The sequence below is a fragment of the Gopherus flavomarginatus genome, chromosome 7 (assembly GCF_025201925.1).
Source record: "Gopherus flavomarginatus isolate rGopFla2 chromosome 7, rGopFla2.mat.asm, whole genome shotgun sequence".
Classification (NCBI taxonomy): domain Eukaryota; kingdom Metazoa; phylum Chordata; order Testudines; family Testudinidae; genus Gopherus; species Gopherus flavomarginatus.
The window spans coordinates 82,688,946-82,705,619 of record NC_066623.1 but is presented as its reverse complement, the minus strand read 5'-3'; the positions used below and the strand labels follow the sequence as shown (position 1 = coordinate 82,705,619).

The 16,674-nt window shown below is 43.2% G+C and overlaps 1 protein-coding gene across 1 annotated transcript in view; it reads left to right on the top strand.

Moving 5' to 3' along the window:
• The window catches only part of CCDC18 (coiled-coil domain containing 18), a 67,750-nt gene that overhangs the window by 19,908 nt on the left and 31,168 nt on the right, over positions 1–16,674 (top strand). The window contains 9 exon segments of the mRNA XM_050962468.1: positions 58–218; positions 1,177–1,397; positions 2,963–3,073; positions 4,034–4,165; positions 4,973–5,107; positions 6,110–6,187; positions 8,021–8,137; positions 14,577–14,744; positions 15,243–15,385. Coding sequence (XP_050818425.1) covers positions 58–218; positions 1,177–1,397; positions 2,963–3,073; positions 4,034–4,165; positions 4,973–5,107; positions 6,110–6,187; positions 8,021–8,137; positions 14,577–14,744; positions 15,243–15,385 — 1,266 coding nt within the window.

Here is a 16,674-nt window from a genome sequence, read left to right as displayed (position 1 = left end):
AATACTTTCAAAGAATACTTTTTCCCATAACATTTTATATCTTTTTCTTTGTGCTAGAATAAAACTGGCAATGAAAGAAGCAGAAATTCAAAAGCTTCAGGCAAACCTAACTGTCAGTAAAGTAGCTCAACATCTTTCTAATGATTTTGAGGGACAAGAAAGTGGCAGATTACATGGCCTAGAAACAGAACCTGTAAAATTGATTGGAAATCAAACAGGTGAGCATGGTGAAAAATAGTGCACTTAAAAACTTTAAAATTCCTTCTGACATACTTATTTAAAAATGACTGCAGAATGCAAGTTAACATTTTTGTAGGTTTTAATTTTGCTATTTTAATATTTTCTGATAACAGATGCCCTTATGGAGAGCAAGGGTTTAACTACTTTGGTATTTATCATAGTCTTGAGGCTCAGTGTGCATTTTAATTTTTATTTACACCTCTACCCCGATATAATGTGACCCGATATAACAGGAATTTGGATATAACACGGTAAAGCAGCGCTCTGGGGGGCGGGGCTGAGCTCTCTGGCGGGTCGGCGTGTTAAGGGTGGGAGGCAAGCGGGTGGGAAAGCGGGATGAGGAGGCGAATGGAGAGGTGAGTGGTAGGCAGGAAGGGGATGAGGAGGCAGGTGGACAGGAAGACAGCGAGCAGGAGAGCGGCAGTTGGCCAGATGTGAGGAGGACCGCGTTATATCGGGGTAGAGGAGTGTGTATTTATTTTATTTTAATGGGCTCTCCATGACTTGCCGTGGCCCCAGACTCAAAATATGTTAAAAATGGATAACTTAAGTTTCTCCCTTTTCTGGTATGATGAGGTCTCCAGTTATTCATTTTTTCCTTTGTTCTTTTTCTACTGTCCTTAGGGCGCTTCAGCTCTAGAAAAGTAGGATTGTAGATTTCTGATTGCCCTCAGTGCTGCACAATAAAATGACTTCAGGTGTTCATTCATAGCAGTGCATTTTGTGCTTTTTCTCCCAAAGCCTAAATGTAACCTCCACAACAGGCATTGACTTCTGAAGGCAAAATTTTCTGAGGTTACTCTTGAGCCCTGGGGCTCCTGTGGTAGCTTAACATGCTGCTGTCAAACTACTTGTCATCATCAGGCATGTCTTTTTACAACTTGATTATCTCTAATTTTAATTGTCCATCTATAAATAAAACTTTTTTTAAAAAAGAAGAGAGAAAATGTCAACAATGGAAGCTCATCAGTAAACAGTTTGAAAAGGAGCGTCAAAGATTCACAAGAGAGATAGAAGAGTTACGTGCTAAGCTGTCAAAAGCAGAAGAGGAGAATTCTTCTTTAAAGACCAGCATGGCCCAGAGAGCCAGTCAGTTTCAAATTATACAGGAAGAACTACTGGAGAAGGCTGAAAAAACTACTAACTTAGAGCGAGAAGTAAGTTGTTAGGAGGGCTGAAAAGTGTATCACCTTTGATCATTGAATTAAATGCAATAATTGACACAATTCCCCTTTTTTGAAAACTTTCATTGCCATGTTTGTTTTCTGATGCAAGACTATTTGGAGAGAATATGAATTAGATTTATTGGGGGTGTAGGAAAATCTGGAGGTAAAACTGAGACGGTAATATGTTAATAACATCAGAAATCCCAGGTTATAAAGCTGCTGTGTAAATTGCTGCTATTTAGATTGTCAGGGGGTGCCCTCTTGTGGTAGACATGTGTGAGTGATTGAGAGAGGGCGGGTGGGGGGAAAAACAAAACCTACTAGTGCAAGGGCAGGCAAACTTTTTTTTGGCCTGAGGGTCACATCGGGTTTCCAAAATTGTATGGAAGGCTGGTTGGGGGAGGCTGTGCTGCCCCAAACAGCCAGGTGTGACCTGGCCCTGCCCCCTATCCAACCCCTCCCCCATCCCCCGCTTACAGCTCTCCAGGGACTCCTGCCCCATCCACCCCTCTCTGTTTCCTGTCCCCTGAACCCCCTGCCACCCTATCCAACCCCTCCTCTGATTCCTGACTGCCCCATTCAACCACCCCTTCTCCCTGACCACTCCTGGACCCCCTGCCCCTGACTGCCCCCACCACCCCTTCCAACGCCCCATCTCCTTCCTGACTGTCTCCCCCGCCCCCGGACCCCTGCCACCATGTTCCCTGCCCCCTTACCAGGACTACAGCCATGCCACCCAGAGCACCAAGACAGGCAGCTGCGCCATGGTGCAGCTCAGCACACTGGGTCGGGCAGCGGCTATGCAGCTGTGCTGCTCGGTCGCCCAGAGCATTGTGCTGGTGGCGCTGCAGGCTGAGGTTGCAGGGGAGGGGAAACAGCGGGGGAGGGGGCGGGGGCTAGCCTCCCGTGCAGGAGCTCAGGGGCCGGGCAGGAAGATCCCGTGGGCCAGATGTGGCCCGCGGGCTGTAGTTTGCCCCCCTCTATACTAATGGATACCCAAATGCTGAGTATGTATTTAATGAGAAATATGCTGAATATTTGCCAGAGACCAGAACTATTACTAGATAATCACAAGAGAAATTAAGGCAATGAAAGCTATAACTCACCAATGGCATTAAACGTATTAGCATTCAAATTCCTAACATGCCTATATCCAGTTTCAGCATAATTTGTTTTGTAATGGCTGTTTTAATGACCCCAATATTATAGATGTCTAACATTTGACTCACGATTGTGGCGTTGTAATTATGGTAAATTGCACACATTAAAGGTAAGTTGCCTTAAAATTTATTTTCTGTGTAACTAATAAAAAGTAATAGTTAATAACAAGTCAGTTTTCAAGAAAGCATTGACAAATAATTGAACAAACCTTAAATCAGTTGTCCTATGTAATCTTTTCCTACCATACTGCTCTTAGCAGGCTGTACTTACACTATATATGCACCATTATATAAACATCACAGTTAGAAAAATATACACATGCGTAGGTCTTTATAATCATATATTTAGGAAAGAAAAAAATCTCTTTTAATGGTTTATATTCTGTTTATTTTCAGATAACAAAGAAATCCTCTCAGCTTTCAGTACTTGAAAAGCAGTTGGAAGAAAAGACAGTTGCTTATTCTGCTGCTACTGCAAGGTGTTCTGAGCTGGATCAGGAGCTCATAGTAAGAAATTTTCATTGAGAAGTCATAATTGTGTAAAATCACACAATTTTGGTGTGTTACTATAGTTTTTATGCTGGCATTATACATATACAAACCAGATAGAGTGCAAGATCTCTTAGTACAGATCACACAATTTTAATAACGCAAATAATCTTGCTTTAAAGAGAATATCCTGGAGTTTTTACCCTTGAACACCCATGAAAATTCTTAAATGTATATAAATAGTTTTCTTTATATTACATATGGAATGAAATCCAGGCCTCACTGAAGTCCATGATGGTTTTGCCAATTACTTCAGTAGCGCCAGGACTTTACTCATATTTTTTAAATCCAAGAAGCAGTCACTTTTGTAAGTATATAGAAATATTTTTTTAAATTGTCTTTCTACAGTTTTTTGCATTATAGGAAAATATTTGTCAGTTAGAAATATTTAATGATTGAAAATCCAGCTCTTTCCTGTACTGTTACATTTGAAAAAGAATAACAGTGCAAAGTTATTAAAATATTTTAGTTTTTACATGCTTAAGATTGCTCTCTTCACTTCCTTCATATTTAATATTTACTGCTGTCAAATTACTTTATTGTCCTTTCATGGCCTCATGACATTTCTTGTAAGAGTAGGGGTTTGCCTTGGCATCCTTGGCCAACATTTTCCTTCACTCACTACTGTGTGCTGTCATATGTACCAGTTGTCCATCAGACAGCTACCCTCCATGTCTGTGATGGCTGCATTTCAGTGGTGCTCCATGTTTACACTGTACTTTGTAAAATGCTTTGAGATTTTACGGGGTGAAAAATGCTATATAAATGTAAAACATTAATATTAAATTCCAATTTTATCTATTGTTCTTATGAGTCTGAGACTTTCATACTTCCTTATTGCTTACACAAAAAATAACTCATTACCTGATATCAAAAGATCTATATATTCTGATTAAGGATTTTAAAAAATATTTCCAGGAGAAGAATGGCCAGATTCGCAACTTGGAAGCAAATATCAATGAAGAACATGAGCAAGTAACTATAGCTTTTGAAAAAGCAAAGTTAATTCATCTTGAACAGCACAAAGAGATGGAAAAACAGATTGAAATAGTAAGAGATTATGCATTAATATGTGTGTCATATATATCTCTAATGTTTTCTATGTAAATTTAATTTCCGTATCTTCATTCCTCGGTAATTCTGGGGTTAAAAAGTTCATGGTATCTCCTCCATACACTCCCTCTTTTTAGCATTCAGCATTATAAAGACTGTCCCCTGGAGACTTGTGACTCTCTTCTCTGCCATGTAGAAGTGAGAGTCTGACACCTCTATAACACCATCACCCCACTTCCTTGGACCCCAGGAAGACCTCTTCCCATGGGTCATTAATGTGGGGAGAAAGTGGAGACTGACTTGAGCATCTCTCCTCTGGCCATGAGGAGAATCCCCAGTCAGAATAATACAGCTCCAGGCAGTATTTTCTTTCCCACTGAGACAGAGTGATCTTTGATAACGTTCCTCCAATTTTTTTAGAAACATTTAATAACTTTCACATGACCTTTTTTGAAACTGAAACCCTTACTGCTTTCAGTCATAGAAGATTTCATGTCATATTTTGCAAAAGTAGAGTTGTATGTCTTGTTGTCTTGACCAATTTCAGCATGCAAAGTAACTATATTCTGCCTATGTTCTCCTGTTGCTTTAATCAGTAATGTAATTTTTATACCTGTTCCTAGGTTGTATGGTGTTGCTGATGGCATCAATATGATCATTTTGTGTTCACTCTAGGGGTGACTGCTTTTTGGTGGTAAATGAACCAAATGGAACCATATGTGTAGATGGTTTTTAAATCTCAAAAGAGGCTTTTATAAGAAACTACATTAAAACAATAAATAATGGATTTTTTTTTGTGTATAGCTTCAGACTCAGTTGGCTATGAAACACCAGCAAATTAATGAGCTAGAGAAGACAATGTCTGTTTTACAAGAAGATATTGTATGTAAACAGCGTCACCTTGAATCATTGGATCGACTGCTGATAGAAAGCAGAGAGGTAATATTGACTATTAATTCTGTCTAATAGCAAACCAAATGTTGGTTGACTAGTTTTTAGAGATGAAGGGCCGGGTTCTCTCTCTCAGTTTTGCTGGGAACAGGAAAGATAGGGGTAGACAAAGATCGGTGGGGTTTTTTGTTTTTAAGCCATCTTTGCCTGCTCCCTAATTCTGGCCTCTGTACCTGTTGCAACCTAGACCAGTCCCAGAGCTGCTCTAAATTGCCCTGACTTTAATGACCCTCTATGGCTTTTATTCCAGCACAGAATAGCACTCGGGTCACATCCTGACTTGCATCTCAATGTGCCTCCTCCGCTAAGGACAAGGAAGGAGGCCAGCATAGAGCCTTACATCTGCTCTGTGTCAGGTGAAGAACTATCCTATAATTAAGGCCCTATATAACTTGCAATGTTGCAGATTGTACAATATTAGGCTTCCATTGTACTTTTGATAGTGGGAGCCTGGCCACACCGGGGCTGAGAGCAGGAGCCCCTGCTGTCAGCCCAGGGTGGCTGCTGTCAGCCCCAGGCCTCAGCTCTCAGACCTGAGTGGCCAACAGTGGGAGTGCCCACTCTCAGCCAACAATGGAAAATTGCAGAACAGTAATAATGGGCTTTATTATCGCAAATAGTAAGGTCCATTGTTACTTTTCTGCAATTTTCCATGGCTTGTCTGCAACTCAGCTGCAATATTTTTGATTATCATCCTGCAGTTCAAGTAGGGCCTTTCCTATAATGAGAATATTCTACAGGAGGAGCCTACACTCTCTTTTTATGGCCTCTTTCTGCCATTAGGGAAGTGTAAAGGGACCACAACATGACAGAATCAGGGCCAAATTAATTAGAAGTAAAATGCATGTTAATACAGTATAAAGACAAACATTTTTTGTCACTAAACAAATTTTTTTTTTCATTTTCTAGTATGCTGATTTCCCATAGTATAACTTTTGTATGTTCAGTTATATTCACATCTTGTCTCCTTTGGTAAATCTATGCAAACAGGAAATGGAAAAACAAAATACCAAGAAAGAAGAAGCTTTGAAAATGTTGCAAAGCCAATTAACGGAAGAAACAATCAAAGTAAGTATGATTTTTTTTGTTTTTGATTAATACCTTTTTCTTTTTTGAATTGCTGTATTTATGTAGCTCTTTTCCATTCCCTCTAAGTGAGACATCTCCAAGTTACTTATAGAGCTCATGTAAATATTCCAAAAGGTATCATCATCTTCCAGTCCTTCTTTCATCCTTCATTTAAGAATGAACAAACAAAAGAGAAATATTATAGTGAAACCTGCTTTAAGTGACTGCTGTATGTACCATCAAAAATCATTTGCCTGGCTAAGATGCTCTCATAGTACAAGTAGAGCAGAATTGGAATTGCTACATTTGGAGATAGTTTTGGGAGTCTCTAAAGACAAGAGAGTGATGAATAAGGGTCTCTCTTTTTTTTTCAGGTTTCACTATAATATTTATTTTAGGCTAAATAACTGTAAAAGTAAACTGACTTCTTCAAACTCTTTAGCCCATTTACTCCTTCTACTAGTGTCTGTCTGGCAAGTCTCTTCAGTGCAGTACTGGCAACAGTAGTTTTGCTAAGCAATGCCATCTTGTGCTGTAATACCATTTGAATTCATAACCTAAGATTGATTGGGATGAGAAGCCATCCAAGAATCATAGATTATTAGGGTTGGAAGGGACCTCAGAGATCATCTAGCCCAACCCCTGGCTCAAAGCAGGACTAATCCCTAAAAGGCCCCCTCAAGGATTGAACTTACAACCCTGGGTTTAGCAGGCCAATGATCAAACCACTGAGCTATCCTACCTATTGTCTAGGTGCTTTAAGAAGTGGTATTGGTGATTCAGTAGGTGGCTTGCTTCTGTCCGAGTCTGTACTGAACCAGTGGTCTGTTACTGTTACAGGGTACTGCTGCCAGTGGTATTTTTCAGGTGAAATATAAAATGAATGTCCCTGACTACTTCTAATCAGAGATAACTTGAAGCTTTCTCCCCCCTCCCTTTAAAAAAAAAAAGTGTGTGTGTAACATCATGGTCTTGTAAAATTCTAGTGTGGAAAACTGCAGACTGCCTGTCTGAATTTTCCGCTGCTGTTACAATTTGATATGGAAATCTTCACTTCGTTCCCAACACTTTTTAATGTTACAATTGCTGCATTTCTCCTCAGAGATAGTTACAGTTCCTAGTTATTGCTGTATATAAGTTGTGTATCTCAGTTTGTGATTTCAGGGTGCAAGTTCAAATTAGTAGTAATGTAAATGTAAGATACATTTGTTAAATTGTCAGCATCATCATCATGCTATGCTATTTTTATGTTTACTTGTTTTTTCCCTCCTGATGAAACCCAGGAACTGCAGTCTCAATGCAGAAAATAAAAGTGAATTTGCTATTTTGTAATCGCACAATAAAATATTTTGGTTTTAGATATGAATCTTTTTTGAGTGTTGACTTGTCATAATTTACATAAGACTGTATCATTCTCAATCTTATGAAGGTATCCCATACATAAAGCTGGCATTTTATAGCCTTTTAATCTCTTCCTCTGTAAATAATGCACAAGTGAATAGCTGACTAAATATTGTGAATACGTATATATAATATATGTCCTTAAACTGTAGCCGATGACAGATATTGTAATATCTTTGCATAATTGATAATCTCTTATGACTTAAAAACATACATTTTGTAAGTTTTTGTATGAATATTTTTCATTATTTAAATGTTATGTTAAAAGTAAATTTCAGAGAGATTAAAGATTTTTTTTAGTCCATATTTGTAGTTATATCACACACAATGGCAGAATTAACAAGCAGGTTTTAATGAATTATTTTAGACTTCTTGATCAATTCTGAACAACTAGTCATTACTTATTTTAAATGGTCTCTTACATCTAACTAGGTCAGACAACTAGAGTCAGCACTAGACATTTGTAAGGAAGAGCTTAGATTGTATCTGAGTCAATTAGAAGAAAATAAGGAGTCATTTGAAAAGCAGCTAAAGAAGAAGTCTGAAGAGGTACACTTTAATTTGTTTTATTAACTTAGTTTTTCTCTGTTACAGATAAAAACTGGCGTTATCCGTTATCATATTAGGATTTTGTGCCTAAAAGAAGGATATAGTAGGCAAGGAGAGGTGAACAATGTAGGTGAAAGAGGTGAACAGTAGGGACTGTGAAAAGGGGCAAATTTTTGTGACAAAGAGGGAGAAGCAATAGGACTTTGTGAGAGTGGATGTGGTTGGTGAAAAGTAGTAGTATCCAATATAAGGGAGTTGTTAGTAAAGCCAGAGAAGCAGGATCAGGAGAAAGGATACATTCAGTTAAGGAATGACTGAGATTGAGAGGGCTATTGCAGTTGTGTTAATGTTTAGCTAATCAAAAAGAAGTTAGTGAGGTGACTTGATTGTAGTATAGGTATAGGGGTACCCTCATGGCGGGGGAAAACAGGTACTAAATGGCTCTTTAAGTTTGTGGTGAAAAGCATAACAAGAACCAGTTGCTGGAAATTTAAAGCCAGACAAATTAGAAGTAAAGCACAAAATATTGCCAGTGAGTGATTTAATTATTGGCTCAAACTGCCAAGAAAAATGATGGATTCCTATCTCTTGGATGCCTTCCTGGAAGATACACTTTAGCTAAACACAAGTTATTTGGCTCAGTATAAGAATAACTGGATGAAATTTTATGGTTTGTGATACAGAGGATGTCAGCCTAGATGGTCTATTCTTCCCTTCTGCCCTTAAAATCTATAACTGATATTTAGAGATGGGGATACTGGATAGTGGGGCAAGGTGACAGGTAAAGATTGGTAATCATGGCCAAGATATTCATCAGTGACTGGTGATAATAGGTGCCTCCATATTTGGGTGTGCAACTTGAGGTGCTTTAAAAGAGCATGACTTTTCAGAAAACGTTGAGCATCCAGCCCCTGAAAATTAGGCTCCTTTAACATGTCTCAAATTAGGTACCGAAAGTCACTAATCATTGTTGAAAATCTTGGATCATTTGCATATAGGTGGTAATTGGAGGAGAGGGGAACAGATTGAGTTTACAAAAATAGAGAAGAGCAGAGGAACCATGACAGAATGTGAAGGCGAAAATGAGCCGCTGAAGGAGGAGAATCAGGAACCACAAAAATTGCAAAGCCAAGAGAGAATAGGAAGCTGAAGACGAGTGATCAACTGTTAATTTTACATTACCTCTTTTTTTTTTATATAGGAAAGATAACCTATAGATAAGACCCTGTGGAAATCACAGATCTTTGTTTGTGTTTGTTTTTGTTTTGTTTTTTTGTTTTTTAATCCTCAGCAGCGTCACTGGTAAGTGTTTTGAATTTCATGGGATGTGGACAACTGCCAAGCCTCCTCCTGTCCCTGAGAATTGCTGCAATTTTTTTCCCAACAGCAAGGAGGCAGAAGTGGCCATCTCAGCTTCCACTTCCCTGCTAAGGCTGCTTGTGGAGGGTTAGCAGGCTGGGAGGTGGCGGTGCCAGTCCTATCCTGGGGAGTAGGAGGGATGGTAAGCCAGAGGCCATTGGGGGGTATCTCACCAGATGGCGCCAGACATCCGGCCCAGCGTGGTACAAGACAGGGATTGTAAACCTGGTTCGCTCTGCACTCAGCTCGCACCCAGGCTGCTGCTGCTGCTGCTTCTTGGCTGGCTGGCTGGCTGGTGGGGAGATAGGAACAGGACAGCCAAAATGCATTTCTTCTTTGAGTGATTGCTCATGTTTATTCCACAGTAGGTGTGCATGCTCTCCATGTGCATCGGTGCTGGAAGTTTTTCCCCTGGCAGTACCCGTAGGGGAGTGCTCCTAGTGACCCCTGGAGTGGTGCCTCTATGGTGTGGTATAAGGGGTGCTGTGCACACGCCCCCCCTCCTGTTCTTTCTTGCCGCCAGTGAAGGTGCATCAGAACTGCTCTGCTCCAGGAAGTCTGCAGCTTTCCTCTAGAACTCTTGTTTGTTTGTAGTAGTAGTACTTGTAGTTGAAGTAGTTTAGATTAGTGTTAGTTTAGTTGAGTTTAGTGCACCCGGGTTGGGGCATGCTCCGGGCTTTAAATCGTGCAACACTTGCAGGTGGCCGATGCCAGTGAGTGACCTGCATGTGGACTGTTTACGCTGCCTTGGGGAAACCCATCTCCACGATTGCTGCAAGATTTGCAGATCTTTCAAGCCTTGGATCAAGATAGAAAGAGACGTTCGGCTCCGAGCCATTCTGATGGAGCTGGCGTTGACCCCAACTCTAATGCGCCGCTCCAAGTTGGCACTGGGCATCGCGGTGTTGGTGTGCGGTGATCCTGCAGTGCCTCCTGTCCGCGGGGCACACCAAGAAGGCTAAGAAGAGGAGCAAGACTGGGGGAGAGACTAGACCCACGTTGGACAGTTCTCAGAGGCCGATGGGGACTAGGCCTCCAACTCAGGTTGGACAGAGTAGCCTGGCCCAGTCAGCGCAGGCTTCCCTGGATGTCTGGGTGCCCTCCACGCCAGAGTCCCTGCAAGCAGCTCGGGACGTTATGTCCCTACCGGTACCAGGGGCACTGCCACCATTGGCTCCCTGGTCCAGAGGCAAGCCACTGCTTGGATCGCTGCAGTTGCCTCCTGGTCGGTACCATTTGCGTTCGAGGGAATGTTCCCGATGCTGCTCGCTGCTCAGTGACCATCCCATGCATAGTCCACGCCAGTCACCATCGACCCCCACGAGGTTGTCTGACTGGGTTCTGACTGACAGGGGTTCCAGACATCGCTCTGCCTCGAGGGACCATAGACTTCGCGAAGGGAGTGGGCCCCGTTGAGACCGAGACAGACGGCACCAGAGGTCCTCGCCTCTGAGAGGCTACTGTAGCCCGTCATGATATGGGCATTGATGCTGTTCCTGTTCATCCTCTTGCTCCAGGACCCTGATGCGACACCGCTCCCATAGTCCCAGGTGTCGATCGCTGGCGCCTCGCCAGCGGATCTGCCCATTGGAGCTGATTGTGGAGCAGCTGCTATCGGCGGTACCGTTCCTCCATGTTGGGATCATGCTGTTGTGGTTGGCACCGTTCCCGATGCCACTGCTCCTCCCAGTCCAGGGACAGCGGCAGATCGTATGCTAGCCCAGCCTCCCTTTGTAGTCATCCAGTCAATGGGACAGGCTAGTCAGGCTGAACAATGGCACTGAGCTGCTCGGCCGGCACTGTGGTACCAGTGGGCTCTGTGGGCCCTGACGCAGACCCCAGTGGGGCTCATTTGGTGGCCGGGCACTGGAACAACCGTTGGCCTCCCTTTCCCAGCATTCCAGAAGGGAGTTGGTGGGACGTGCATCTTCGGTTCTGTGCCCAGAGGGTGACCAAATGGTGGGACCTCCAGTACCGGTTGGTACTCAGAGTACCATGCCTGCATCCTCACCCTCCCCTGATGAGGCGATTACGACCTCTCCTCCCTCTGTTCTCCCTCTCTAAGGCCCACCAGGAACTATTGAAAAAAGTGGCATCAAGTCTCAGCCTTCAGGCCAAGGAGGTGGAGGAACCCTTGACTCCCTCTTCAATGTTTTATCGGCCTTGGTACCGGGCAGGGTGCCCCTTCCATCCACGAAGGGGTGGCAAGAATTTCAAATGCCTTGTGACAAACCCTGGCTTCCTTGCCCCCCATCTCTAAGAGGGCAGAACGGAAGTACTCCCTTTTGGCTTGTCCACTGCTCCCAGGGTATTCACAAAGTGCATGTCTGTGGTGGCAGCCTACCTCAGGCATCCTGGGGTCCAAATCTTTCCCTATCTGGATGACTGGCTGGTCAAGGGCAGTTCCCAGTCACAGGTGCGGGATCGTGTGGCGCTCCTCCTGCCCATGTGTGCTACCGTGGGCCTGTGAGTAAACGACACCAAGTCCATGTTAGTCCCGGTACAGTGCATAGAGTTCATCGGGGCAGTTCTGGACACGATGTTGGCCAGGGCCTCCCTCCCACTGGATAGATTTGAGACACTGAAAGGTCTTGGAGAACATGCTCCATGGCGTCCCGTTCAGGGACATGCCCCCGTCGGTGGAGCTGATGGCAGACGTCTCAGACCTGGGGTGAGGAGCCCATGTGGGGGACGTTCAGACCCAAGGTCTGTGGTCTGCACAGGACCTTGCCTTGCATATAAATGTCAAGGAACTCAGGGTGGTCCGGCTGGTGTGCATGGCCTTCCACTCACATCTGGAGAGCAGAGTGGTCAGGGTCCTCACAGACAACACAGCCTCGATGTTTTACATCATCAGGCAAGGCGAGGCCTGCTCCTCTGCCAGGAAGCCTTCAGGCTGTGGGACTTCTGTATAGCCCACGACATTTGCCAACAGGCCTACCACGTACTGGGCATCCAGAACTTGCAGGCAGATCGTCTGAGCCGAGACTTCTCCTCTCACCATGCGTATCTCTACACCCAGAGGTGGTACACAGATTTTCCAAGAGTGGGGAACTCCCCAGGTGGACCTGTTCATGACTTGGCAGAATCGCCAGTGTCGTCAGTTCTGCCTTGGGGTGGAGCTATCTCCGATGCCTTCCTCCTATCCTGGTCAGGCCAGCTTGTCTATGCCTTCCCCCCCGATCCTGCTGATCATCAAGGTCCTGGAAAAGATAAAGACGGACAGGGCCCGGGTCTTCCTGATTGCTCTGGCGTGGCTCAGACAGTGTTGGTACTGGACCCTCGTGAGCCTGGCAGTCGCCCTGCCGTGGCCGGATGCCATCCCGCTCGGACCTGCTTTCCCAGGACCAGGGCCTTCTCCTCCACCCCAGCCTAGCGGTGCTCCACCTCACAGTGTGGCTGCTCAATGGCTAGGCCGGGAGGAAAGAATGTACTCGGAAGGGGTTCAGTGTGTCCTCTTGGAAAGCAGGCAACCCTCCTCCACATGTGGAGCCTACTTGGCAAAGTGGTCTCAGTTTTCCAGATGGGCAGCTGAGCAGGACGTTCCCTCTGTGGCTGCCCCGATCCAGCTCATTTTAGACTATCTCCTTCACCTTAGAGCCCAAGGCCTGGTGCCCTCGTCCATCAAGGTGCACTTGGCGGCCGTATTGCCCTTCCACTCGCCGGTGCAGGGGCATGTGGTATTCTCCCATGCTATGACTGGCCGATTCCTTAAGGGATTGGATTGTCTGTTCCTGTACACTAGGCCCCCAACCCCGCAGTGGGACCCGAACTTGGTGCTCGTCTGGTTGATGGGTCCCCCCTTTGAGCCATTAGCTACATGCTCCTGGTCGCGCCTCTCGTGGAAGGTAGCCTTCCTGGTGCAATCACGTCAGCTAGACAGGTCTCGGAACTCAGGGCCCTGATTTCCGAACCCCTATACATAATTTCATAAGGATACGGTCTAGCTCCGCCCACATCCTTCGTTCCTCCTGAAGGTGATCGCTGCCTACTGCGTGGATCAGGAAATTTTCCTGCCCCAAGCCCCATGCATCCAGTGAGGAATGCTGCCTCTGCACGCTGGATGTGAGATGGACTCTGGCTTTTTACCTGTAACAGACTAGGCCTTTTTAGCTCACATCCCCAGTCAGGACGTTTGTAGGGCTGCCACATGATCCTCAGTTCATACGTTCACCTCGCATTATGCGATCGTCTCTCAGACCAGGGAAGACGCTGGGTTCGGAAGGGCTATGCTCCGTCCCGAGACTTTGTGAACTCCTACCCATCTCCAACAGATATAGCTTGGAATAACCTACTGTGGAATACACAAGAGCAATCACTTGAAGAAGAAAAGACAGTTACCTTTTATGTAACTGGTGTTCTTCGAGATGTGTTGCTAATGTCTATTCTACATCCTGCCCTCCTTCCCCACTGTCGGAGTTGTCTGGCAAGAAGGAACTGAGGGGGGAGAGGGCGCAAAGCAACCCTTATACCATGCCATAGATGTGCCACTCCAGGGGTCACTGGGGATGCTCCGCTATGGGTACTACTAGGGGAAAAACTTCCAGCACCTGTGCATGTGGTGAGCATGTACGCCTACTGTGGAATAGACATGAGCAATACATCACGAAGAACACCAATTATGCAAAAGGTAATTGTCTTTTATTAGGAGCCTTGGAATCCCTTTTCCCCCACCCTTTCCTGGCCCAATAGTCACCAGTAGGTCCAGGGGAAACACTGTAGGGCTGGCTGTCAAGCAGTGCATCCTCCTCTCAGCTCCTCAGCACACAAGAAGGTGTGTGAGAGGGCCATGTCCTGGGGCAGGGATTGGGTGTGAAGGATCCATTCCCCCCCCAACCCTGATCCCACACATTTGCCCATGCTCCAAGCAACAGATGCCAGTCTCAGCTCTTTGCCAGCCAGTGCTACAGTGTCTCCCTGTTATTCCTCATAATAGATTACAGTAGAATTGTATGTTTGTTTTTGCATTATGGGTCTGATCATCCTCTCACGAAGAACAATAGGATGACCGACTTAAATGGAAGCAAGACAAGGCATATATATCTTTGTTTCATTGTAAAGAAAATTTATGTATTTTCAGGTGCACCGGTTACAAAAAGAAATAAAACAAAGAAATCATAATCTTCAGGACACCACTGAACAAAATGTCCTCCTACAGCAAACTCTGCAGCAGCAGCAGCAAATGTTACAGCAGGAGACAATTAGAAATGGAGAGCTAGAGGATAGCCAGATTAAGCTTGAAAAACAGGTAAAGTACATTCATAATGAGAAGAATTAAATAGTATAGGTAAGCATAAATATTTAAATGTATTTATATGGAATTGCAATATCTGTCTATTTGATAGCTTACTTTGTTTATAATCTTTTAATTATCAGATGTAATTGATATAATTATTATAGTAGCCTGAGTGAATAAAGAAATGAAATACTACTTAATTTCAGGTGGAGTTATGGATGCTCAGTACTTTGAAAATCAGGCTGTAGATGTATAATTAAAAAGTAATACATCATAATAAGAAATTTTGCATCTAGTTACTTTTGAGGCACTTATTAAACTGATAAGAAATAATTTGTTCTCTAGAAGTACCTTTGCAGATTTCTGTTTGATTTTGGGATCTAACCAAAGAAATTAAATATTTTTAACTCTTTCATATGTGATTTTTTTTCAAGAGGGAGATTTATATTCTTTTATATATATTTTAACAGTATAGATATTAAATACCTTATTAAATACAACTATAAATAGGTATCAAAACTGGAGCAAGAGCTTCAAAAACAGAAAGAAAACTCCGAAGAAGAGTTGAGAAAGGCAGAAGGAAAGCTCCGTATAACCTCTCAGGAAGCAGATTTAAAAAGACAGAAGGTGGCTGAACTTACTAGCACAATTGGGTATGTGTAGAACGGTTTTTTTTTTTTCATTTTGGTGTATTCTGAAGATCCAGTATTGTAAAACTACTAAAAAATTGTATCACTAAATGTGATGCTTTTATTGAAAGGACTATGTATTACAGGTACATGTAGCTTTAGAATAGTACTTCGGTCCTGATTCATACTTGAATCTTTGCCTATTTGTAAACATGTTAATAATCCCATAAACTTTGTTGAAATCACGCCTTTATTTCTAGCTTAAGGACACTTCTATTTTTTGTTAATTTACAAACAGATATCCAGGCTTAGCCCTTCCGTGTGCCTCTATTCAGGAAAGCGTCCTTATTCAGGAAGAGTGCATAAACACACTAACTTCAGTTTTATGCCTAAAGTTAAACATGTTCCTAAGTGCTTTCATGAAATTGGGGCTTGAGTTGGTTTAAAAAATAATAATGTTGATGGTTTTCCTCTTGGGATTGATCACTCTCCATCCCGAAAATAATCTTGGCAATATCAGAGAAGCAGAAAAGCCTTATAAATAATTTAAGGATTTTTAAAATCTATTTCTTTCAGTTTGTACAGTTTCGACTAAGCCCTATCAGAAAAAATATTTTTACAAAAATTAATATCAACTGTGTCCCTTTAAAATGTGGCTTTTTTCTGAATAATATCTGTGAAAAGGCATCAGTAGGTTCCCCACTTACTGTTTTTCATTGATTCCATACCAATGTGCTCAATTTACAAATACAAGTATAAGGATGAAATAAAATTAATTTGTTAATTTTCTTTTGGGGAAACTATACAGATCTGTTACCTGAAATGCAATTAAAACAATACAGTATGTTAAAATGATTTGTTTAACATAGTACTGTTGAAATGGTATCCAACTCGTAGAGCGTTGAAATGCTTCAGCCTTTGTATAAATTTCTCTGCTTGCGTTCATTGCATACACAAAGCATTGAACCAGGTAAGAAAATAGCAATCCCAGGGTAACTGGCCCTTTCTAGGGAAGATGGGCTTAGCTTCACCTCTGGGTAATCAGCTACCTTCCAACTGAGGCTTTGGGATAACGGGTCAGGTGATAGTCTGAAGAGCACCAGCTCCTTGTAAAGGCAGCCAGAGCTCAATTGAACTGGTGAACTACAGGTTGTAGATAGATTCTTGGAGGAGGAGCAGGGGAAGAACCCAGCTATTAGGTGACTCCTAGGCATATGGCCTAGTGAATGAGAACTGCAGGGAGCAAGAAGGAGTCTCTGGGGTAGGGCAAGGACTTGGAGGGGCACAAAAGTGAGGGAAATGTTGTCTTTATT